Source organism: Oncorhynchus kisutch, linkage group LG6 (assembly GCF_002021735.2).
Source record: "Oncorhynchus kisutch isolate 150728-3 linkage group LG6, Okis_V2, whole genome shotgun sequence".
NCBI classification, from domain to species: domain Eukaryota; kingdom Metazoa; phylum Chordata; class Actinopteri; order Salmoniformes; family Salmonidae; genus Oncorhynchus; species Oncorhynchus kisutch.
In genome coordinates this window covers 53,185,828-53,210,281 of record NC_034179.2, presented here as the reverse complement: position 1 = coordinate 53,210,281, position 24,454 = coordinate 53,185,828, and the positions used below count along the sequence as shown (strand labels likewise).

At 42.1% G+C, this 24,454-nt stretch overlaps 1 protein-coding gene across 1 annotated transcript; it reads right to left on the bottom strand.

The window, feature by feature from the left end:
* Positions 1-2,618: 2,618 nt before the first annotated feature.
* Positions 2,619-24,209, bottom strand: LOC109892974 (heat shock 70 kDa protein 4-like). Its single transcript, XM_020485913.2, has 19 exons — positions 23,756-24,209; positions 8,655-8,712; positions 8,425-8,565; positions 8,177-8,299; positions 7,875-7,974; positions 7,653-7,786; positions 7,337-7,581; positions 7,089-7,165; positions 6,817-6,968; positions 6,476-6,582; positions 6,240-6,373; positions 5,916-6,097; positions 5,534-5,626; positions 4,975-5,118; positions 4,575-4,700; positions 4,383-4,490; positions 4,179-4,298; positions 3,893-4,054; positions 2,619-3,736 (listed from the first exon to the last, which is right to left on the bottom strand). Exons 1-19 carry the CDS (start codon positions 23,860-23,862, stop codon positions 3,527-3,529), a joined length of 2,523 nt encoding a protein of 840 aa, XP_020341502.1. The 5' UTR covers positions 23,863-24,209; the 3' UTR covers positions 2,619-3,526.
* Positions 24,210-24,454: the final 245 nt, after the last annotated feature.

Genomic DNA, 24,454 nt, shown 5'->3' with positions numbered 1-24,454 from the left:
ATTACCGGTGTGTGTTTGCTGGTGTCAATGTGAAAAACATTGCTTTGTTCATAGTATTAACTATGGCTTTTGAAGGCAAAGTAATTGGACTATGTTACTAGGTGAGTAATCAAATAGATGTTACCATTTATAAACTGGTAATCAGCAACTGAACACATTATCTCCCCAGTCCTGTTGGTCTATGACCATTAAATGTTGATAAAGGCTGACACTCACCTGCAGTATCCACATCTTTTTATTTTTTACCTTTATTTAACTAGGCAAGTCAATTAAGAACAAATTCTTATTTTCAATGACGGCCTAGGAATGGTGGGTTAACTGCCTGTTCAGGGGCAGAACGACAGATTTGTACCCTGTCAGCTCGGGGATTTGAACTTGCTAGTCCAACGCTCTACCCACTAGGCTACCCTAACAAAGTCCTTAAAGTTTGACTATGGCAGCCCTGAAGGTTCCTCTCCCGCTCATTTCAGGAGCGACGAGGCCGACTACAGTGTCAGCATTGGACTGGAAAAGTATAAATGAAATGTATAAATAAATCTGACTCATACAACACAACTAGTAATAAAACATTAATTAACTGCAATCTTGCAGAGATTTGTCTGCTTCTGACGGATTTCCAGGAAGCCGTAGACTGAATAAAAGGTTTTCAGGCCTTTGTATTCTTGCCTGGTGTTCTAGAAGAAGGGTTCATTTTTCTTTTTCCAGAGGCAGCCTGCCTCTGAAAGAGGTTCAGAAAGGACCTTCAAGCAAAAGGGAGAATTGATAAGGCTATGTTTGTGTTTATTTAATTTAAGAATTGTAATGAGAAACGGTGTAGTGAGGTGGAAGAGGCATACAAGATAGTGTGTCACTATCAGAAAGAGAGAGATTTAAGTGTGCATCACCATGTATCAGAGAGAGCATGTCTATTAATCTTATTTTGTGTCTGCAAATGTGTAAAGTACCAAAATAACAACTTTGCATGTGTAACATGCAAAAAAAGTGTGAGTGCGTGAGACATGATGAGAAAAGTAATGCATCATTTACAGATTGGCTGAATTTATTAATCGTCAAAATAGGGTAGACCCTATAATGGGTTGAGTATAGACAGCAAAAGTACACATTTCCTGTATTCTGGGACCATTGATATGCACCTGGCCATCCTGGTTACTGGAGGAATGCAGCTATCTCTGGGTTTGTCCCTGCACCTCTGTCAGCTGATGATGCCCCTGACCATGCAATTGATGTACCTGTGCTTGCTGATGCGGTGGCACTGGACTCTGACACTTATTCATAGTCTGGGTCAGCACAGAGATGAGGCCAAAACCACCTCTGAATACTCTGCTGTGAACATCAGCTGGATATATGGGGAAATGCATTATCATACTTGACCAAATTAAATAGCCAGCTAGTCCAGAACATTTTTCTAAGGGTAATTCAGATATGACTAGTTTGAAAGAATGCTTTCTGTAAACCAAGTAGCTGTCCGTAAAGGGCGAAATGTGATTTCAATCTCATGATTTTAGAGTGTCGTCATGGCGGATACATGTAACGTTACCTAGCTAGCTAACTGGATACATTAGTGATGGGTCTAAAATCAAAATGGCTTATTTCGACTTGACTTGGTTGAATAAAAACATATGGACAACCCTATGGCTGGCAGTGGCTAACTACAGGCTGGCAACGACTTTAAATCATTTAATAGAGTTTTGATGTGTTATGTTAGTTTACATTTCTATTTTGATTTCAACATCCATTATTTCACCCGTCCTCGAAAATATGTTTACATTCTCAACATTTGTTTTCATGTTCACGATTTATTTTATTTTGAATTTAGTATATGGCGTGAATATGACTCCATAAATTGGGCGCTAGCTCCAAAAATCAACTTCGTCAACAAGAACAATAATACAAATATATTCCGAGATAGATAACTTGTTCTCTGTAATATCGTATAGTTTTGGAATCGTGACATTAGGTACTTTAGAGGAAAATAGGCAGGTTTCTTGACTCATAACCTTGACTTTTAAAAGGGATTGCGTAACGATTACTTTAGTAGCTGCATGCCAACATGAACGCGATTGGTCGACAGTCTACTGTGTGAGGTGTAAACACGTTCTCTATTAATTTCCCAAGGGTATTCCTATCTCCTTTAATGTAATATATCTTGCTATATGCCGCATTCAAAACAACTGGGAACTAGGAAATATCCGACTTACGAATTCAGTACATTCTAGACAACTGGGAAAATCCTTTTGAACGGTCATCCAACTTGGAAATTTGGGCATCTTTCTAGAGCTCCGATTTTCTGAACTGAAGATCAGACGTCAAGATTTGACCTTGTTTTTTCCCAAGTTCTCCAGTTGTCATGAAAGCACCAATAATAGATGACAGCCTTCCTCCCACCCGCAGAGCCGGAGCAATTATAAGCAAGCTCACCATTACGGAAAGAGGCATTGCATTACAGCAACACTTTCAACATTTATTAATGGGATCATCTTTCTGCAAGTCTCTGCTGGGGCCAAACCAGCCTCCAGTGAGGTCTCACTCTCTCTGCACACCTTGGGCAGTACACCCTGGGGGTTTTGTTTATGGAGGGGTGGTCGAAAAATAATGCATTGTTCATCATAACCTCCACAGACCTTAAAATGATTTAATCTTTCATACAATGTGATTATGAAAGTATACCATCTAAACATTTTGTGTTGTTATACAACCTTTGCATGACAATAGATCAGAAAATTGTATGGAGTTTTTTTCCTCTTGCTGAATTCAAGGTCAAAATCAACACGCTCCCCATTGCATTTTCAAATAACCTTTCAGCGATCTTTCACAATTCTCAGACACCAACATGTATTTATTTTGCTTTTGGTTAGTGGTAACAGCACCAAACTGGTCTTCCCCACACTGTTGTAGAATAGAAAAACAAAACAAGTCTATACCAGAGAACAACTCACAGACCATTGCTTTTAAAGAGACAGCCTTACATTAAAATACTGCATGACAGTAACTCAAATCTAATTGAATATAGTGGACAGATAATTGGTGCCTCTATAATACCCATCTCTGAATACACTAACCTTTATTCCATCCAATCTCTCCCCAGCAGGGTGTCCTATACATTTATCCAACAGCTGCAAGATTTAAGTGAAACAAATGCACAGTAAGTCATATCCAATGGGGAATAATGATGATGCTAAGCTTGAACCTCTACCCCTAATCAATAATAGTTAACAATTTCAAACGTCTTTACTACTTTCCTCTGCGTACCACCTCTTAATATGACATTCTCAGTGGAAGTGGGCTGAACATTCCTTACAAAATGACCATTGAAGCAAAACACAGAAAACAAGTTTCCATCCTGCAGCCTTACAGTATTTTATGGCAAACAGCCTGATCAATACGCTATCATTGTATATCAACAGGTAAAGTGTTACATGCCAAGAAGGCAGATTGAGAGTATTTAAAGGAATAGTCCAATTGTGTAATCAAAAGAGAGGGCATCATCAGCAAGATGTCAGAGGGGTTAGAGAGGCAGCTGCAGCAGTTAGTCAATGTCCATCTCAGGCAGTTTGTTGCCCTCTGCAGATTCAGGAGCCGCCGTGCCCCCTGCTGCAGCCTTCTCTGGGCTGCCTGGCTGGGCCTCTGTGCCCTCCTGTCCATTTACTGGCCCATTCTGCTCTGCCTTCTCATCCTTGGGGACCTCCACTTTAGGTTTGGGTTTTGACACGATTGGGTTGCAAGCAGAGTCAAGCTCCTACAAGGATGGAGAGAGGATATCATAGTTAGACATCTGGGACATTTTTACATTTGGATGAACATATGTCATATTAGGACCAGGAGTTTTCCTTGACCATGTGACCTGACAAAACAGTTATTGGAAAGACTATGCAAACCGATTATTAGCACTTACCTTTGTTTTTGCCTGAATCTCTCTGACTTTGACAGCAGGCTCCTGGGTAAGATTGTGTTTGCTCTGCGCGTTCATTTTGCTGTTCATCCAGATCATGGCGTCGTTCACCTGTTTATCCACCTTCAACATCTCCAACTCATCCAAATGCTCATACTGCTCTTCCTGGGTGTCAAGACAGGCATAAGGAACATTTCAGTGCTGGGAGACATTGAGATATTAGATGTCCAGTAGCTCAAGGTTGATAAAACTATGTGCACAACTATTCAATAATAATCTTATAAATTACCTTTGTTTTGTAAGCTTCTACAATCTTCATGAACTGCTGGATATGCTTTCCGAGTTCATCGAATGCTTTTGGCCTTTCCTCAGCCTCATTGTATCTTTCCCGGATGGGCTGCCCAAGTTTCTGAAGAAGGGACATTCAGTTCAGTCACCTGACACAATCTATCCTATGCTAAAACCAGAGACATGAATTGACCGACAATGTTACCTTTAATTCAGCCAGTTTGTCGATGTACACTTGTTTCTGTTGGTCCTCGCCGTCTTCATACAACCAGTTCTCGGTGTCCTCAAGTCTTAACGAAAAGGTGTCTCTGTCCTGCATTTGGAAAACATTAACTTGAATAACTCCACATCATTTGTTTTCAATGCGTGTAAAGTTATATAGTGGCAATATACTCACAGATTCACTGACAAACTTCTCCAACAATCCATGCAGTTTGTCTCTCATATCATAGACGTACTCTTCTACGTTGTTCTTGGCATCGTTCCGCTCCTTCTCCAGCTTGTCCTGCATAATCATCTTACCCTGAGATGGACACATCAAATATATATTTTTACTTTCCTTCCCATCACAGCCTTGCTGTAGATAAAGATTGACATGCTCAAGCAAGTCATTAAACTTCAGTTTGAGTCACACAAAAATACTGTACACTAGCCTTACGATTTACAATAAAGTGTCAAGGTTATGCTTGTAAAACAATTGCTGAGACAACTACATACATTTCATGTCAATACAGGTTTTCAGCTAATTAAAATTAATTCATGATGGGACAAGTTGCCATGATATCCTACAATATTACCTCATTCTCCACAAACAGATTGACCGTGTCGTTGGTTAGTTGCCAGCGCAGGCTGTTTTCTATTGGGAGCTCGACAGTCTTCGTTTTCACTTTCGGTTTCTTTGCTGATGAAGCTTGATTCTTCTCTTTTCCATCCTCTGAAGTCTAACATTAAAAAATAAATAAAAATACACCTTTTAGATAAATGTGCACTGGTCCCATGAATAAGGCTATATCATGGGCTCCCGAGTGGCGCAGCGGTCTAAGGTACTGCATCGCAGCGCTAGAGGTGTCACTACAGACACCCTGGTTCGAATCCAGACTATCACAACCGGCCGTGATTAGGAGTCCCATAGGGCAGCGCACAATTGTCCATCCCAGCGTCGTCCAGGTTTGGCCGTGTAGGCAGTCATTGTAAATATGAATGTGTTCTTAACTGGCTTTCCTAGTTAAATAAAGGTTACGTTTAAAATTAAAATCATTAATACATCTAGACAAAAAGCATCCCCTCAGAATGTCAGTGGTAGAAAAATATGTTATCGCACTGTATAGCAAAGGAAATACGCAGTCCGTTAGCTACCTCCATTTCCTCAGTCTCAGACTTCTTGTCAGCATTCTCTTTCTGTCCATCACCTTGGGCTTTCTGGTCATCTTGGTCAGTCTGCATCTTACTCTGATGAGAAACATTCGATTAGCCATTAATGTGGAGTTAACACCACCAAGAGTTAGCTTGGCATCCCAGTGCACAGATCACACACTGGAGAAAGTCATTATTGTGAAAGAAAACCCACAGGGAATAGAAAATGGACACATCTGTCCTGGAACAGATCTAACTTGTTTAGACATGACAGCTGAATTACCTGCCATTTTACTAAATATGTCTGGGCTGATAATTTTCCAATCAACTGGGTGTGGGTAGATTATAGGTTTGTGAAAACCTCGCCAAAACAAAGCACACAAACCTCGTCTTCCTTCCCAGCAAGGTCTGTCTCCATGGGCTCCTCTCCCTCAGTAGGTTTCAGGACCTCCACTAGAGAGGCACTGGACACGCTGAAGACACCGTGGACATTCACCCTAACTTTCACCTTAACCTTTGAGCTTTCACCATTCGCCTGGGGAACCACTTTCTGGACCATGAACTGACCTAAGGAGTTCACGAGTGGATTATTAGACCCTGATTAACATGGCCTTCGAGACAACCATTCAAAGTAAATAATTAACTGAATATGTGCAAGCCTATTGCTTATTAGACGGGTCTAGAGTTTCAGGCCTGTTTGTTTGGGTACCTATTGAGGGGTCTGGGTATGGCAGCTCTTTAGGGTTGTTGTAGTAGGCCTCCAAGGAGAAGGGCTCTCTCCGGTAGAACGTCAACACTTTGGAGAAGGGTGCTGCATGGTTCTTTGGGAATACCTCGCAATCACTGACATTGGAGGAGACAAGAAGATTGTGAGTCACTGCTGATCTGAGTTCAGTGCAATCAGTGTCAAATAAGCCTATGTCAAATGTAAAGAAGAGTTCACACCTTAACCCCTCCTCTGCAGCAGAGTTCCACTTCAAGGAGATGGGATAGGGCACAACATCAGTGATGGAAAACTCTCGGACTTTGAAGGCGGGGGACAGGATAGCACACTGGGGAGATCAATCACATGCATTATAACACATTTCAGGGGGGCTACATTACTAACTGGTTAACAACTGTATACAGTAGTTCATGGCATGTCAACAGTAAGGTTATTTACTGCAAATAGTTTGTGCTAATCAGGTTGACAACTACAGTGATATCAACCAGTTCCGTGAGAGGCTAAAAACAGCGTGCCCATTTGCTGAAAAGTTCATTGGGGACAGCGAGTCATGACATGATACCTGGAGTGCACATCCTCTTGCAACAGCCTCATCTGCATTTAAAGTCATGCTCAGTTCTTTTCCAAAGAATTTGCAAACTCTTTCTTTGACGGCTGGGATCCTGGAGGCACCGCCCACGATTTCCACAGCGTAGAGGTCTTCCTTCTTCAGCTCTGAACAATGCATGGAACACACCAGTCAAATTAAACAGCCCACCCAGGTGTTAGCAAGAACATGAACAGGCTGTGCTGAGGGATACTCCTGCTACTATTAGTACTACTACAGTTACTCACTGGCTTGTTCCATGACGCTGCGCAGGGGAGCCTCCACTTTGGCCAGAAGCCCTGCACACATCTCCTCAAAGTGGCCTCTGGAACAACAGTGGTCATGGGATATTAATAGATACCGTACACACATGCAGCTGCTTGCATCATGACGATACACAGGCACCGAATGAAAACACTTCCTGACACATGGCTTTTCCACTGCGGATGGCCTAAATGTAATAGAGGTGAGAGGACTTGTATTTTGCTTCACCAACCTGTTAAGTTTCCCAGTGACGTCAATGTCATTCATGAAGCACTCAATGTTGAGTGGCAGATCAGAGGAATTGGCGCTCATCAGCTTCTTGAGCTTCTCACACTCCTGGTAGAGACGAACCAGGGCTCTGGGCTTGGTTTTCACATCCAGCTTGTACTTCTTGCCAAACTCCTCACAGAAATGGTTCACCAACACCTCGTCAAAGTCTTTGCCACCCAATGCTGCGTCAGATGCAGAAGCTAGCATCTGAAAGAGAAAGAACATTAATTCCATGCCTTATTCTATTTTAAAAAATGTATTGTACATAAACAACATACTTTGAGCTTTCCTTTGTTGAAGGCACAGATGGAGACCTGATAACCAGAATGGCCCAAATCTACAAACACCACATTTCTTGGCTTTTCCTCAGGGGCAGGGAGATCTTGTTTATAGATCCCATATGCCAGTGTAACTGGAAGAATCAAAGAGACAGAAAAATGTGTTCAGACCAAGATTACATGAGTTAACATTGCTCAGTGTTGGCATGGTAATGACATTACCTGCAGTGGTCTCATTCATAAGTCGTAGGCAGTTGAGTCCTGCAATCTGAGCAGCATCTATAACGGACCTCCTCTCTGCGTCAGTGTAGAAGCTGGGGACCTGGAGCACATTTAGGAAAAATGATGACCCTTAACAAAAACGTCATCCTTGACTGCTTATAAAACATTGACTCTTTAGAAAAGATATGGCGTTACAATAGGGCATAGGCGTCGGTGTAGGAATGACATTTTGCTAACCAAAAAATACTGCTCTGCATCTTTACATCTCTGGGCCTCGTCTAAGTAGATGTAAAACTGCTTACAGAGATAACACAATCAGCCACAGGTTTCTTCATTGCAGTCTCAGCAGTCTCCTTCAGTTTGGTCAGCAGCATGGCAGTGACTTGTTCAATGCTGAAGACTTTCTCCTCCTCCATGTACATCACCTAGTAAAAAGTATAGTAATGAAGTACAAACGTCTTGAAGATTGAATATCTCAACTGTTCAGCCTCTACCACCATGATGGATCAAGTGCTAAATCAGAAAGTATACTTCACTTTTGATCATTTACCTTGATCCCGGTCGACCCAGAAGGCAACTGGGCCAGGTCGTAAACCAAGCTAGATTTTGCTGACTGGACGTAGGGGTCTGAAAATGCCCTGCCATGGAATCGCTTGAACCCTTGAACAGTGTTCTTACAATTTGTTACAACCTTTCAAAAACAAAACAAATACCATGATCAAATAACATTCTACTTTATTTTAACAACTGAATTGTATTTGCTATAAGGTTTAAGCTTACCTGGCCTTTGGCTGCCGCTCCTATTGAACGATTACGTGGTCCAAAGGACACACATGCTCTGAAAAAAAGTGAAGATGTTATTGATAACAGATCCTTCCCTGCGTGCATGGTGCTCAAATTGTTTACCCTACATGCTTAACTGCCACAACAGACAAAACTTGCAATGCCAAAATGTAGGCTACATTCCAAAGAGCCCTTTAGTCCAAACTCTTCTGTCATCGCTGCTAAACACAGATGTCAATGGCAAAAGCTCACACTACAATTACTGTCAACACAAGTGAGCAGTTGTTGGTGATGTCAGCGAGAGGTTTTTTATTTTATTTTTTATTTCACCTTTATTTAACCAGGTAGGCTAGTTGAGAACAAGTTCTCATTTGCAACTGCGACCTGGCCAAGATAAAGCATAGCAGTGTGAGCATACAACAAAGAGTTACACATGGAGTAAACAATTAACAAGTCAATAACACAGTAGAAAACAAAGGGGGGGTCTATATACAATGTGTGCAAAAGGCATGAGGAGGTAGGCAAATAATTACAATTTTGCAGATTAACACTGGAGTGATAAAAGATCAGATGGTCATGTACAGGTAGAGATATTGGTGTGCAGAAGAGCAGAAAAGTAAATAAATAAAAACAGTATGGGGATGAGGTAGGTGAAAAGGGTGGGCTATTTACCAATAGACTATGTACAGCTGCAGCGATCGGTTAGCTGCTCAGATAGCTGATGTTTGAAGTTGGTGAGGGAGATAAAAGTCTCCAACTTCAGCGATTTTTGCAATTCGTTCCAGTCACAGGCAGCAGAGTACTGGAACGAAAGGCGGCCAAATGAGGTGTTGGCTTTAGGGATGATCAGTGAGATACACCTGCTGGAGCGCGTGCTACGGATGGGTGTTGCCATCGTGACCAGTGAGCTGAGATAAGGCGGAGCTTTACCTAGCATAGACTTGTAGATGACCTGGAGCCAGTGGGTCTGGCGACGAATATGTAGCGAGGGCCAGCCGACTAGAGCATACAAGTCGCAGTGGTGGGTGGTATAAGGTGCTTTAGTGACAAAACGGATGGCACTGTGATAGACTGCATCCAGTTTGCTGAGTAGAGTGTTGGAAGCCATTTTGTAGATGACATCGCCGAAGTCGAGGATCGGTAGGATAGTCAGTTTTACTAGGGTAAGCTTGGCGGCTTGAGTGAAGGAGGCTTTGTTGCGGAATAGAAAGCAGACTCTTGATTTGATTTTCGATTGGAGATGTTTGATATGAGTCTGGAAGGAGAGTTTGCAGTCTAGCCAGACACCTAGGTACTTATAGACGTCCACATATTCTAGGTCGGAACCATCCAGGGTGGTGATGCTAGTCGGGCATGCAGGTGCAGGCAGCGACCGGTTGAAAAGCATGCATTTGGTTTTACTAGCGTTTAAGAGCAGTTGGAGGCCACGGAAGGAGTGTTGTATGGCATTGAAGCTTGTTTGGAGGTTAGATAGCACAGTGTGGTTAATGCACCAAAATGTAGACAACCCGATTGCATGCCAATGTCACTACATACGTATAGTTAAGCTGACAAGCAAAGTATAGTAAATCTTACAATGCAGTAATGTATTACGAAACCTCATTATTAATAAAAGGCTCACAATAATTATCTTACACAGTTAGTTGCTACCCTGATTAACAACTTAATCTCAGACCGATTTAAATCTCAGACCCGAGGTCAGGTGCAGAGATGACAATAATTTCGAGACTACCTGCCGAAGGTGATTACTAATTAGGGTGGCAGGTAGCCTAGTGGCTAGTGCATTGGGCCAGAAACAAAAAGGTTGTTGGTTCAAATACTCAAACTGACAAAGTGAAAAATCTGTTAGTGTGCCCTTGAGCAATGGCTGACCATGTACAGCAGGGCTGCCCAACCTTCTTTGAGATCTACTGTCCTGTAAGCGTTCAGTCCAACCCTAATTTAGCATCTCTGATTCAGCTAGTTAAGGTCTTGTTGAGCAGCTAATCATAGAATCAGGTGTGTTAAATTAAGGTTGAACTGAAAACCCACAGGACTGTAGCGCTCCAGGAAGAGGGTTGGGCAGCCCTGCTGTACAACACCACATTCACTGCACCTATCTGGTGTATGTGTCAATAAAACATCCATTAAATGTTTTCCTAACTAGTGGAAGTATACTGTATATCAGAATCACCACAAGAAGTATGTAAATCAAACATATGGATGTGTGATATAGGGATTTGACAATGTCACTCACTGACATTTATTTTAGCAACCCCACTCTGTAATCATTGACTTAAAGTGGAACTGATAGCATTTTAACTACAATGAACAGAAATATGAATGCAACATGTAAAGTCTTGGTCCAATTTTTCATGAACTGAAAGAAAAGATGCCAGAAAATGTTCCATACATACAAAAAGTACAAATTTGTTTACATTCCTGTTAGATTGGATTATCTTGGCAAATTTAAATGCTGACACCTAACAGGTGTGGCATATCAATAAGCTAATTAAACAGCATGATCATTACACAGGTGCACCTTGTGCTGAGGACAATAAAAGGCCACTAAAATGTGCAGTTTTGTCACACAATACAAAGCCACAGATGTATTAAGTTGAGGAAGTGCGCAATTGGCATGCTGACTGCAGGAATGTCCAACAGAGCTGTTGACAGAATGTAATTTTTCGACCATAAGCCGCCTCTGTTTCAGAGAATTTGGCAGTACATCCAACCTGCCTCAACTGCAGACCACCTGTAACCACGCCAGCCTAGGACCTACATATCCTGCTTCTTCACCTGTAGGATCGTCTGAGGAGGGGAATGGGGGTGCTCAGGAGTATTTATGTCTGTAATAAATACCTTTTGTGAGAAAAACTCATTCTGCTAAACTGGACCTGGCTCCCAAGGAAGGGAGTGGACCTGGCTCCCAAGGAAGGGAGTGGACCTGGCTCCCAAGGAAGGGAGTGGACCTGGCTCCCAAGGAAGGGAGTGGACCTGGCTCCCAAGGAAGGGAGTGGACCTGGCTCCCAAGGAAGGGAGTGGACCTGGCTCCCAAGGAAGGGAGTGGACCTGGCTCCCAAGGAAGGGAGTGGACCTGGCTCCCAAGGAAGGGAGTGGACCTGGCTCCCAAGGAAGGGAGTGGACCTGGCTCCCAAGGAAGGGAGTGGACCTGGCTCCCAAGGAAGGGAGTGGACCTGGCTCCCAAGAGAGTGGACCTCCCAGGCCCAGTCATGTAAAATCCATAGATTAGGGCCTAATGAATTTCAATTGACAAATTCCCTTCTATGAACTGTAAATCAGTAAAATCTTTTTAAATTGTTGTTTATATTTTTGTTCAGTATACTTTGTCAATATTAATAATAATAAGTCACAAATATTAAATTCCAAGTTTATGGTTCAAAACCAATTTTATAAGAGGTTTTAAAAATAGGTTCTATTTGACTCAAAATAACAATGAAATACAGTAAGGCATTGCTGGCAGAATAGATGCATGATTTATATAATTCGCCAAACAGCATTATTTCTTTAACTACCAAGAAATCTATCAGGTTGTAAATCACAGCTGGGCTGGTACATTGTTTGCTGTCTCCACCCATTCGGATGCATTGTTTCAGTTTCAATTACACAATATTTTAAACAAAAACGGGTGATCATAACTAAGGCTGGGAAGGTCAATACAATCAAACTAGCAAAGGCAATGATCACAAGTCAGTCATAACGTGGCTAATAGGCTAACACACGTGTCAAACAAGGCCCGCAGGCCGAATACGAAACACAAGCGAGTATAAATAAAGTTAACAGTGGAGTCATCTACACTGAACAAAAATATCAACACAACACAAAGTGTTGGTCCCATGTTTCATGGGATGAAATTAAAGATCGCAAAAATGTGCACACAACACAATGCCACAGATGTCTCAAGTTGAGGGAGCGTACAATTGGCATACTGACTGCAGAAATGTCAACCAGAGCTGTTGCCAGAAAATGTAATGTTAATTTCTCTACCATAAACCACACCCAACGTCATTTTAGAGAATTTGGCAGTACGTCCAACTGGCCTCACAACTGCATAGAACACATATGGTGTCGTGTGGGCGAGCAGTTTGCTGATGTCAACGTTGTGAACCGAGTGCCCCATAATGGCGGTGGGGCTATGGTATGGGCAGGCATAAGCTACAGACAATGAACACAATAGCATTTTATCAATGGCAACCTGAATGCACAGAGATACCATGATGAGATCCTGAGGTCCATTGGCGTGTCATTCATCCACCGCTATCACGTTTCAGCATGGTAAATGCACAGCTCCATGTCGCAAGGATCTGTACACAATCCCTGGAAGCTGAAAATGCCCCAGTTTTTCCATGGCCTGCATACTCAGACATGTCACCCATTGATCATTTTTTGGGATGCTCTGGATCAACGTGTACAACAGCGTGTTCCAGTTCCCATCAATATCTCAAAGTAAGCATTTCAGTTTAAGGTGAATACCTGTTGTAATCAGCGCATGTGCCAAATAAAAAAAATGTATTTTAATATCCTGCAACTTTGGACAGCCATTGAAGACGAGTGGGACAACATTCCACAGGCCACAATCACGCTGTATGTGATAAATGGTGGTCACAACAGATACTGACTGGTTCTCATCCACACTCCTACATAAAAAAAAAATGTATCTTAATTAATAAATTATGGTCTGATGAATATTTAAAATTGACTGATTTCCTTACATGAACTAACTCAATTGTGGTTGGCTCAGTATACTTTATTTAATTACAGCCTATTGAGCTTGCGTCTGTTAATTCAACTTCAATTGTGCTGCTTTCGTGTGTCCTGTTTACAGCGAGCAGAGGGATAGTGTACAAACATGCCACAGTCCTAGCTAGGCTACTAAAATATTGCAGTCTAGCGTCAGTTAAAGCTTGACAATGAATAACCAAAAAACAAATCCTGCAATAAAACACCATGCAAAGAAGAAACATGTAGGCCTATTACAACAACATTTGAGCAGTAGCCTATGCTGCAGACTCAACTACAAGACATTGAGTGCGCCATACAGAAATGCTGAATTCAACCACCCTGGTGATCCATGCAGTGTACATTTTTTTTAAAAACATGTTAAGTTTAAATGTTACAACAACCTATAGCTACGGTTTTTGTTACTGGAGTTATTAAATACTTTTTGATTAGGGTTGCAGTATATTATGCACATCAGAAAGCATAGCAGCAAAGGCTGGACAAATGTATATTTTGTTAAAATTAGGGATGTACGATATATCGATGGACATATCAAAATCGGACGATATTAGCCAAAAATGCCAACATCGGTATCGGCCCGGTCTAGTTTAACGCCGATGTTAAAAACCGATGTCAAAGATACCGTGCATACCTATATAACGTAGGTACATGATGTAATAATAATTTGTAATAATAATTTGTGGGTTGCCTTCTGAATAAAAGTATGTAATCGACAGTGATGCAAATGAATACAAATAGTAGAATTATGCCATACTTTTATTTTGAAGGCTAACTGCAAAGTCCACTATTGTGGCTCACATAGATGGTCTGACCACCATTAATCAAATAAGAACCGTCTTATAAATTAGGGTTATTTTAGATGACAGCTAGCTATATAGTTAGCTAGCTAACCAAGATGGCTTATCCAAGATGGCGTAGCAATCAGACATCTTTGTCCTTCGTCTTGTCCCATGTACATATCTTTTTATATATTTTTCTTCGCATATCTTTTTAAAATATTTTTCTAAACCTCAACTTCAAAATACTCTCCTGCAACCCGGCTCACACTATGTGGTGTGGATCTGGTTTTTTTCTAAAGTTTTTTAAATTTACTTTGGAACTGGAAACACCCAACAGAAGCTAGCCAGCTCACTAGCTACTAGCTAGTAGTCAGCTAACCACTGCTAGCGGTCATCAGCTAACCTTTAGCTCGGAAAGCTCTCGTCAGTTTGTACAACGCGACTCAAACCAGAGCATACCGGACCAATTTTCTCTTCATATCCCCGGATTCCTACCGCAAGCTCGGAACCGTTTCACCTGGATCGACGCAGCTAGCTAGCTGCTATACGAGTGACTACTCCTGGCTAACGCCTGTCCCGAAGCAAGCACCAATTAGCCTGGACCTAGCCCATTCTCCCAGCTAGCTGAAGTGGCCTATCAGTCACTCCTGGTACGGGAAACAGAACCCCACCGTTCCTACATGACTGGACCATGTCAGCCACGGCCCGCTAGCTGTCTATAGCATATTGGACTGTTAGCTGAATAGATCCATCAGTCAATTTCTTGGGCCACTATACCTATTTTGCCAATTGGACTTGGACCCCTACTAATTCCATCATGACTGGTCTATCGACGTCACCGCATGCGGAGGCTAAAACAGACTTTCCTCCGTTGAGACGTCCCTCTAAGGCCCTTCTGCTAGCTGTCTGATTCACGGTGTCTCTAGCCAGCCCAACCACTCACTGGACCACTATGATCACCCGGCTATGCATGTCTCTCCCTAATATCAATATGCCTTGTCCATTACTGTCCTGATTAGTGATTCTCTTATTTCACTGTAGAGCCTCTAGCCCTGCTCAATATGCCTTAACCAACCATTTAGTTCCACCTCCCACATAGCACCTGGTTTAAACGTCTCTAGAGACAATATCGCTCTCATCATTACTCAATGTCTAGGTTCACCTCCAATGTAGTCACATCCTACCATACCTTTGTCTGTACATTATGCCTCAAATCTATTTTTTGGCACCCAGAAACCTGCTCCTTTTACTCTCTGTCCCGGGCGTACTAGACGACCAGTTCTGATAGCTTTTAGCCGTACCCTTATCCTACTCCTCCTCTGGTGATGTAGAGGTTAAACCAGGCCCTGCAGTGCCTAGCTCCACTCCTACTCCCCAGGTGCACTCTTTGTTGACTTCTGTAACCGTAAAAGCCTTGGTTTCATGCATGTTAACATTAGAAGCCTCCTCCCTAAGTTTGTTTTATTCACTGCTTTAGCACTCTGCCAACCCGGATGTCCTAGCCGTGTCTGAATCCTGGCTCAGGAAGACCACCAAAATCCCTGAAATTTCCATCCCCAACTATAGAATTTTCCGATAAGAGAGAACTGCCAAAGGGGGCGGTGTTGCAATCTACTGCAGAGATAGCCTGCAGAGTTCTGTCTTATACTAGCCAGGTCTGTAGACAAACAATTCAAGCTTCTACTTTTAAAAATCCACCTTTCCAGAAACAAGTCTATCACCGTTGCCGCTTGCTATAGACCACTCTCTAACCCCCAGCTGTGCCCTTCACTCCATATGTGAATTGACCCCCCCCCCCCCCATCTATCTTCAGAGCTCATGCTGCTAGGTGACCTAAACTGGGACATGCCATCCTACAATCTAAGCTTGATGCCCTCAATCTCACAAATTATCAATGAACCTACCAGGTACAACCCCAAATCCGTAAAACACGAGTACCCTCAAAGATATGATCCTAACCAACCTGCCCTCCAAATACACCGCTGTTTTCAACCAAGATCTCAGCGATCACTGCCTCATTACCTGCATCCGTAATGGGTCTGTGGTCAAACAGCCACCCCTCATCACTGTCAAACGCTCCCTAAAACACTTCAGCGAGCAGGCCTTTCCTCATCCCATCAGTAGAGGATGCCTGGTTATTCTTCAAGTGTTTTCCTCACCATCTTAAATACGTATTCCCCATTCAAAAATGTTTGAACCAGGAACAGATATAGCCCTTGGTTCTCTCCAGACCTGACTGACCTTGACCAGCAAAAAAACATCCTGCGGCATACTGCATTAGCATCAAATAGCCCCCGTGATATGCAGCTTTTCAGGGAAGTTAGGAACCAATATACACAGGCAGTTAGGAAAGCTACGGCTAGCTTTTCAAGCAGAAATTTGCATCCTGTAGCACAAACTCAAAATAATTATGGTAAACTGTAAAGTCCATGGAGAATAAGAGCACATCCTACCAGCTGCCCACTGCACTGAGTCTAGGAAACTCTGTCACCACCGATAAATCCACCATAATTGACCATTTCAATAAGCATTTTTCTACGGCTGTCCATGCTTTCCATCTGGCTACCCCTACCCCGGTCAACAGCCCTCCACCCCCCACAGCAACTCACCCAAGCCTCTCCACTTCTCATTCAACCAAATCCAGATAGCTGATGTTCTGTAAATGCTGCAAAATCTGGACCCCAACAAATCAGCCGGGCTAGACAATCTGGACAATTAGTAGCCTTTTCAACCTCTTTCATATCGTCTGAGATTCCCAAAGATTGGAAAGCTGCCGCAGTCATCCCCCTCTTCAAAGGGAGAGACGCTCTAGACCCAAACTGCTACAGACCTATATTTATCCTACCCTGCCTTTCTAAGTTCTTCGAATGCCAAATTAACAAACAAATTACCGACCACTTCGAATCCCACCGTACCTTCTCCGCTATGCAATCTGGTTTCAGAGCTGGTCATGGGTGCACCTCAGCCACACTCAAGGTCTTAACTTCTCTAGGGTAGGGTGCAGCATTCGGAATTTTGGATGAAAAGCATGCCCAAATTAAACGGCCTGCTACTCGGGGCCCAGAAGATATGATATGCATATAACTGGTAGATTTTGGATAGAAAACACTCTAAAGTTTCCAAAATTGTTAAAATAGTGTCTGAGTATAACAGAACTGATTTGGCAGACGAAAACCTGAGAAAAATCCATTCAGGAAGTAGTTTTTTTTTGTTGTAGTTTTCTATTCAATGCATTTACAGTATCCATTGACTTAGGAACTGCAATTTGAGTCCTATGCCTTCCACTAGATGTCACCAGTCTTTAGAAATGGTTTCAGTCTTGTATTCTGATATATGAGGGAGTAAGACCAGTCTGAATGAGTGGACCCTGCCGTGTCACAGAGCTTTTTCATGCGCAATCCCGAGAGAGTGCCTTTCTTGTTTACCTTTTATATTGACGAAGTTATTGTCCAGTTGAAATATTATAGATCATTTAGGCTAAAAACAACCTGAGGATGGAATATAAACATCGCTTGACATGTTTCTATGAACTTTACGGATACAACTTAGATTTTTTTGTCTGCCTGTTTTGACTGCGTTTGAGCCTCTGGATTACTGAAAACACAAACAAAACTGAGCTTTTTGGATATAAAGAGACTTTATCGAACAAAAGGAACATTTATTGAGTAAATGAATGTCTTCTGAGTGCCATTATGAAGATCATCAACGGTAAGGGATTAATTTTATCTCTATTTCTGACTTGTGTAACTCTTCTACCTGGCTGTTTACTGTTTGTAATGATTTGTATGCTGGGCTATGTTCTCAAATAATCGTACGGAATGCTTTCACCGTAAAGCATTTTAAAAATCTGACACCGTGGTTCATCTTTAAACCTATGCTAAATATGTATTGTCTTCTTGTATTTGGCTTGCTGCAATTTCACTGGATGTTGGACAGATGGGACGCTAGCCCTAGAGTGGTTAAACGATACCATAACCGACATCGATAAGAGACAATAACTGTGCAGCCGTATTCATTGACCTGGCCAAGGCTTTCGACTCTGTCAATCACCACATCCTCATCGGTAGACTCGATAGCCTTGGTTTCTCAAATGACTGCATCACCTGGTTCACAGACTACTTCTCTGATAGAGTTCAGTGTGTCAAATGTCAAATCAGAGGGCCTGTTGTCCCGACCTCTGGCAGTCTCTATGGGGGTGCCACAGGGTTCAATTCTCACGCCGACTCTCTTCTCTGTATACATCAATGATGTCGCTCTTGCTGCTGGTGATTCTCTGATCCACCTCTACGCAGACAACACCATTCTGTATACTTCTGTTCCTTCTTTGGACACTTAACTAACCTCCAGACGAGCTTCAACGCCATACAACTCTCCTTCCGTGGCTGCCAACTGCTAATAAATTCAAGTAAAAATATATGCATGCTCTTCAACCGATCGCTGCCCACACCTGCCCGCCCGTCCAGCATCACTACTCTGGACGGTTCTGACCAAGTGTATGTGGACAACGACAAATACCTAGGTGTCTGGCTAGACTGTAAACTCTCCTTCCAGACCCATATCAAACATCTCCAATCCAAAGTTAAATCTAGAATTGGCTTCCTATTTCGCAACAAAGCATCCTTCACTCATGCTGCCAAACATACCCTTGTAAAACTGACCATCCTACCAATCCTCGACTTTGGCGATGTCATTTACAAAATAGCCTCCAATACCCTACTCAACAAATTGGATGCAGTCTATCACAGTGCAATCCGTTTTGTCACCAAAGCCCCATATACTACCCACCATTGCGACCTGTACGCTCTCGTTGGCTGGCCCTCGCTTCATACTCGTCGCCAAACCCACTGGCTCCATGTCATCTACAAGACCCTGCTAGGTAAAGTCCCCCCTTATCTCAGCTCGCTGGTCACCATAGCATCTCCCACCTGTAGCACACGCTCCAGCAGGTATATCTCTCTAGTCACCCCCAAAACCAATTCTTTCTTTGGCCGCCTCTCCTTCCAGTTCTCTGCTGCCAATGACTGGAACGAACTACAAAAATCTCTGAAACTGGAAACACTTATCTCCCTCACTAGCTTTAAGCACCAACTGTCAGAGCAGCTCACAGATTACTGCACCTGTACATAGCCCACCTATAATTTAGCCCAAACAACTACCTCTTTCCCAACTGTATTTAATTTTTATTTATTTATTTATTTTGCTGCTTTGCACCCCATTATTTTTTATTTCTACTTTGCACATTCTTCCATTGCAAAACTACCATTCCAGTATTTTACTTGCTATATTGTACTTACTTTGCCATCATGGCCTTTTTTGCCTTTACCTCCCTTCTCACCTCATTTGCTCACATTGTATATAGACTTGTTTATACTGCATTATTGACTGTATGTTTGTTTTTACTCCATGTGTAACTCTGTGTCGTTTTATCTGTCGAACTGCTTTGCTTTATCTTGGCCAGGTCGCAATTGTAAATGAGAACTTGTTCTCAACTTGCCTACCTGGTTAAATAAAGGTAAAATAAAATAAATAAATAAATTGCCTTTACCTCCCTTATCCTACCTCATTTGCACATACTGTATATAGACCTTTTCTACTGTATGTTTGTTTACTCCATGTGTAACTGTGTTGTTGTATGTGTCGAACTGCTTTGCTTTATCTTGGCCAGGTCGCAGTTGCAAATGAGAACTTGTTCGCAACTAGCCTACCTGGTTAAATTATGGTGAAATAAATAAAAAATAAACATGTAAAGACCCAAACGGCATTCCATAGAAATCCTGGTTCAGAATGAAACTGAACAAATTAACAACAAAACAGCATGGCCAGTAAGTGAAAGAAATAGGTTTTGATTATGTTTTGTAGGTAATGGGGACATACTTAACTGCCAACAAAATAACTTGTTGGTCAGTGTGGTGTGTGAGTAACCTTTATCTAGGCAAGTCAGTTGAAAACGAATCTTATTAACAAATGGTGGCCCGGACAACGCTGAGTCAATTGTGCGCCGCTCTATGGGACTCCCAACCGCGGTCGGATGAGATACAGCTTGGATTCGAACCAGGGACTGCAGTAACGTCTCTTGCACTGAGATGCAGTGCCTTAGACCGCTGCGTCCGTGTGTGTGTGTTAAATATTTAACTGCGCTAGAATGCTTAAAAGAATGCAACATTTTTAAATAAATAGGTTATCGGTGTCATTTTTTTGGGGGGCAAAGAAAATATTGGATATCGGTTTCAGCCAAAATTGTCATATCGGTTCATCACTAGTTAAAATGCAACATACAGTATCCTATGTACACAAATTAACATTATAATGAGCCATATTTTTTCAAATAAAACAATGGTCACTTTGGGACACAGTTTAATTTTATTTTGTAAAAACAAATATAGGATATGTCTGGTCCGCAAATTTGCTGTTTTTCCTCCCCCAATAAAGCCTGTGCACTGATTGAGTTTGACACCCCTGGGTTAACGTATCTATTTATGTAGCTAGCTATTTATTTAACAACCTAAAACCACAGAATCTAATGTTAGGTAGCTAGCTGATGGGAGTAGTGGGTGAAGGAGTGACTTTTCCCCCTCATATAGTTTTTTTGGTTGCAACAGCTAGAGATACAGGTGTTTATTATTTATCAGGGCTATGTTGAGGTCCAACTAGTTGAAAAAGTTTGAGAGGATTTATCGAACGTTCCCTCGTTAAATTTGAAATAATCTCGCTCTGGCTGGCATTAGTTGTTGATCTTGTTTACATGCATAGGCAACTAACCCTACCTTTTCATGGTTGTTTGATCAATAGGACTGAAGTATTCAAATGTAGGACTCCCCCCATGGTATTTACATATTTGCAGGAATCCATTCAGGTGTATTTTGTGGCAAATTCGTTCTAATGCTCTAAAGTCGCACTGTTACTAAACATACAGTCCAATTCAAAGTCAATGATGGCAGGCTCAGCCACGCTCAAGGTCCTAAACGATATCTTAACCGCCATCGATAAGAAACATTACTGTGCAGCCGTATTCATTGATCTGGCCAAGGCTTTCGACTCTGTCAATCACCACATCCTCATCGGCAGACTCGACAGCCTTGGTTTCTCAAATGATTGCCTCGCCTGGTTCACCAACTACTTCTCTGATAGAGTTCAGTGTGTCAAATCGGAGGGTCTGCTGTCCGGACCTCTCTATGGGGGTGCCACAGGGTTCAATTCTTGGACCGACTCTCTTCTCTGTATACATCAATGAGGTCGCTCTTGCTGCTGGTGAGTCTCTGATCCACCTCTACGCAGACGACACCATTCTGTATACTTCCGGCCCTTCTTTGGACACTGTGTTAACAACCCTCCAGGCAAGCTCCAATGCCATACAACTCTCCTTCCGTGGCCTCCAATTGCTCTTAAATACAAGTAAAACTAAATGCATGCTCTTCAACCGATCGCTACCTGCACCTACCCGCCTGTCCAACATCACTACTCTGGACGGCTCTGACTTGGAATACGTGGACAACTACAAATACTTAGGTGTCTGGTTAGACTGTAAACTCTCCTTCCAGACCCATATCAAACATCTCCAAAGTTAAATCTAGAATTGGCTTCCTATTTCGCAACAAAGCATCCTTCACTCATGCTGCCAAACATACCCTTGTAAAACTGACCATCCTACCAATCCTCGACTTTGGCGATGTCATTTACAAAATAGCCTCCAATACCCTACTCAACAAATTGGATGCAGTCTATCACAGTGCAATCCGTTTTGTCACCAAAGCCCCATATACTACCCACCATTGCGACCTGTACGCTCTCGTTGGCTGGCCCTCGCTTCATACTCGTCGCCAAACCCACTGGCTCCATGTCATCTACAAGACCCTGCTAGGCAAAGTCCCCCCTTATCTCAGCTCGCTGGTCACCATAGCATCTCCCACCTGTGGCACACGCTCCAGCAGGTATATCTCTCTAGTCACCCCCAGAACCAATTCATTCTTTGGCCGCCTCTCCTTCCAGTTCTCTGCTGCCAATGACTGGAACGAACTACAAAAATCTCTGAAACTGGAAACACTTATCTCCCTCACTAGCTTTAAGCACCAACTGTCAGAGCAGCTCACAGATTACTGCACCTGTACATAGCCCACCTATAATTTAGCCCAAACAACTACCTCTTTCCCAACTGTATTTAATTTTATTTATTTTGCTCCTTTGCACCCCATTATTTTTATTTCTATTTTGCACATTCTTCCATAGCAAAACTACCATTCCAGTGTTTTACTTGCTATATTGTATTTACTTTGCCACCATGGCCTTTTTGCCTTTACCTCCCTTCCCACCTCATTTGCTCACATTGTATATAGACTTGTTTATACTGTATTATTGACTGTATGTCTGTTTTACTCCATGTGTAACTCTGTGTCGTTGTATCTGTCGAACTGCTTTGCTTTATCTTGGCCAGGTCGCAATTGTAAATGAGAACTTGTTCTCAACTTGCCTACCTGGTTAAATAAAGGTAAAATAAAAAAATAAAAAAAAAGGCTGGTTTGGAAAATGGCTTATTTGCATATAGGCCTACTGCAGCTCTGATTGGCTATGGTGCACTGGTCTGCACAACATGTTTTGTTGTGGTTTTATTTGGTGCAGTGTCTATTAGTTGTCCAAAACGCATGGCTGCTTTCTCACTACATGTCCATAGAATTTTCACAAATGCCATACATCTCATTCCCAAACATTCGAAAATGTAAAAACATAAAATAAATTTTCAAGTCAATCTTCCTGGGGGTACATTTGAACAGATTTTAATATGATTTAATGTAGCTAAAACACTAAGTCTGACACTAGCTGTAAATTAAAAATGTTGCCAGTGGTGCCAGAAACGAATATGGAAAGGATAAGAATACATTTTTTACTACATTTGGGATCATTACATCTCATTATACTTTGCGACATAGCTTTACGCTCTGCAAAATTGCTAGAATATTCCTACCGGCGATTAACGGACGTCATCATACATAGCAAGCTACTACAGTAAGCAGTTTCCACTAGTTACCCCAGCTACAAAGTTAAAATGGCTATATCGTAAACATTATTGAAAACATACATTTGCTTTTTTGTCTTCGTTTAATGTTAGGCATAAGGTTAGCAGTGTGGTTACGGTTAGTATTAAGGTTACATTTAAAAATCAGATTTTCGTTAGAGAATTTGTAGAAATGGGCGGGGTTTATTACTTTATGGCTGTGTTAACTAAACGCAGTAAGTGGTGAGCTAGCTAACTGGCTAGTTAGCTATGATAGTAGGCACCCCCCTTATGATAACTTACTGCTAGTCAGCAACCATTATCTAGTTAAATACACATGTGAAATAAGACCATCTGATAATAACGATAATTACAATTGCCGACAAAACGGGATGAATAACGCTATCCAGCGGAATTCACGTGCAGTAGCTAGTAACGTTACCCTGCACACACACACACAACAGTTAGCCAAATGGCTAGCTAACGTTAGTTGTCAAGGCCGCAGAAACTGGCCACTCACAAACCAAATGTATTTGTTTCAAGTGGATGGCAAATCTCGACTAGTGAAACGAGTTTTAAAATGTTCTACTTACGGTGTACTTCGGTCGCTATATTCGTTAGCCACGGTTTCAATTCCTCCGGCTCGAGCTACAGCAACATAGCAGCTTTGAAAGCCCAGATCAATTCCCACCACTGACATCTTCCACGCTACCTTGCCTGTATTCTACTACTGTATGAAATGGAGACGTAGATAACTCTTCTTTTTTTTAAACAGAAACGTGTTTGAATTATTTTGAAAGACGTATAAAAGTCAGTGGATAATGTTAAATCAAAAGTGTAAATTCAAATTGAATTCATAATCCACAGCACAATACGGAGTACTCTGGTGGTGTAGTGGTGCACACCGGTAGATGCAAGGTGGTTTTGCGAGTTCACGCGGAATCTTAATGCAATATCGCGAGAATTGAATAGTTCTCGATGGCTCTAGACCTTTCTGTCAAGAGATATTTGGCTCTGAACCTTTCTATTTGAAAGATTTCATTCTGAACCAGGACCTTCTTATTCTATCAACTTTATATGGCGGTTGGCAACCAACTTTAAGGTGCATTACCGCCTCCAACTGGACTGGAGTGTGGACCAGAGACATTGAATGTCTCAATCCTACCTGGCTCTTCGACCCCATTACTCCTCAAATCTAATAACAATCGCTCCCTTTCCCTCACATATTTCTGGCACGGAAACAAATCCAATTATATTTCTCACATGCGCCGAATACAGCAGGTGTAGATCTT

What these genes read in the sequence shown, in the direction of transcription:
- LOC109892974 (XM_020485913.2), bottom strand. Translation starts at nt 23,862, where the DNA reads ATGTCAGTGGTGGGAATTGATCTGGGCTTTCAAAGCTGCTATGTTGCT. An exon ending in TATAGCGACCGAAGTACACC is followed by an intron (nt 8,713 to 23,755) that starts GTAAGTAGAACA and finishes ACTTTTTTTCAG; the next exon opens with AGCATGTGTGTCCTTTGGAC. An exon ending in CAAGAGGATGTGCACTCCAG is followed by an intron (nt 6,583 to 6,816) that starts GTATCATGTCAT and finishes TGATCTCCCCAG; the next exon opens with TGTGCTATCCTGTCCCCCGC.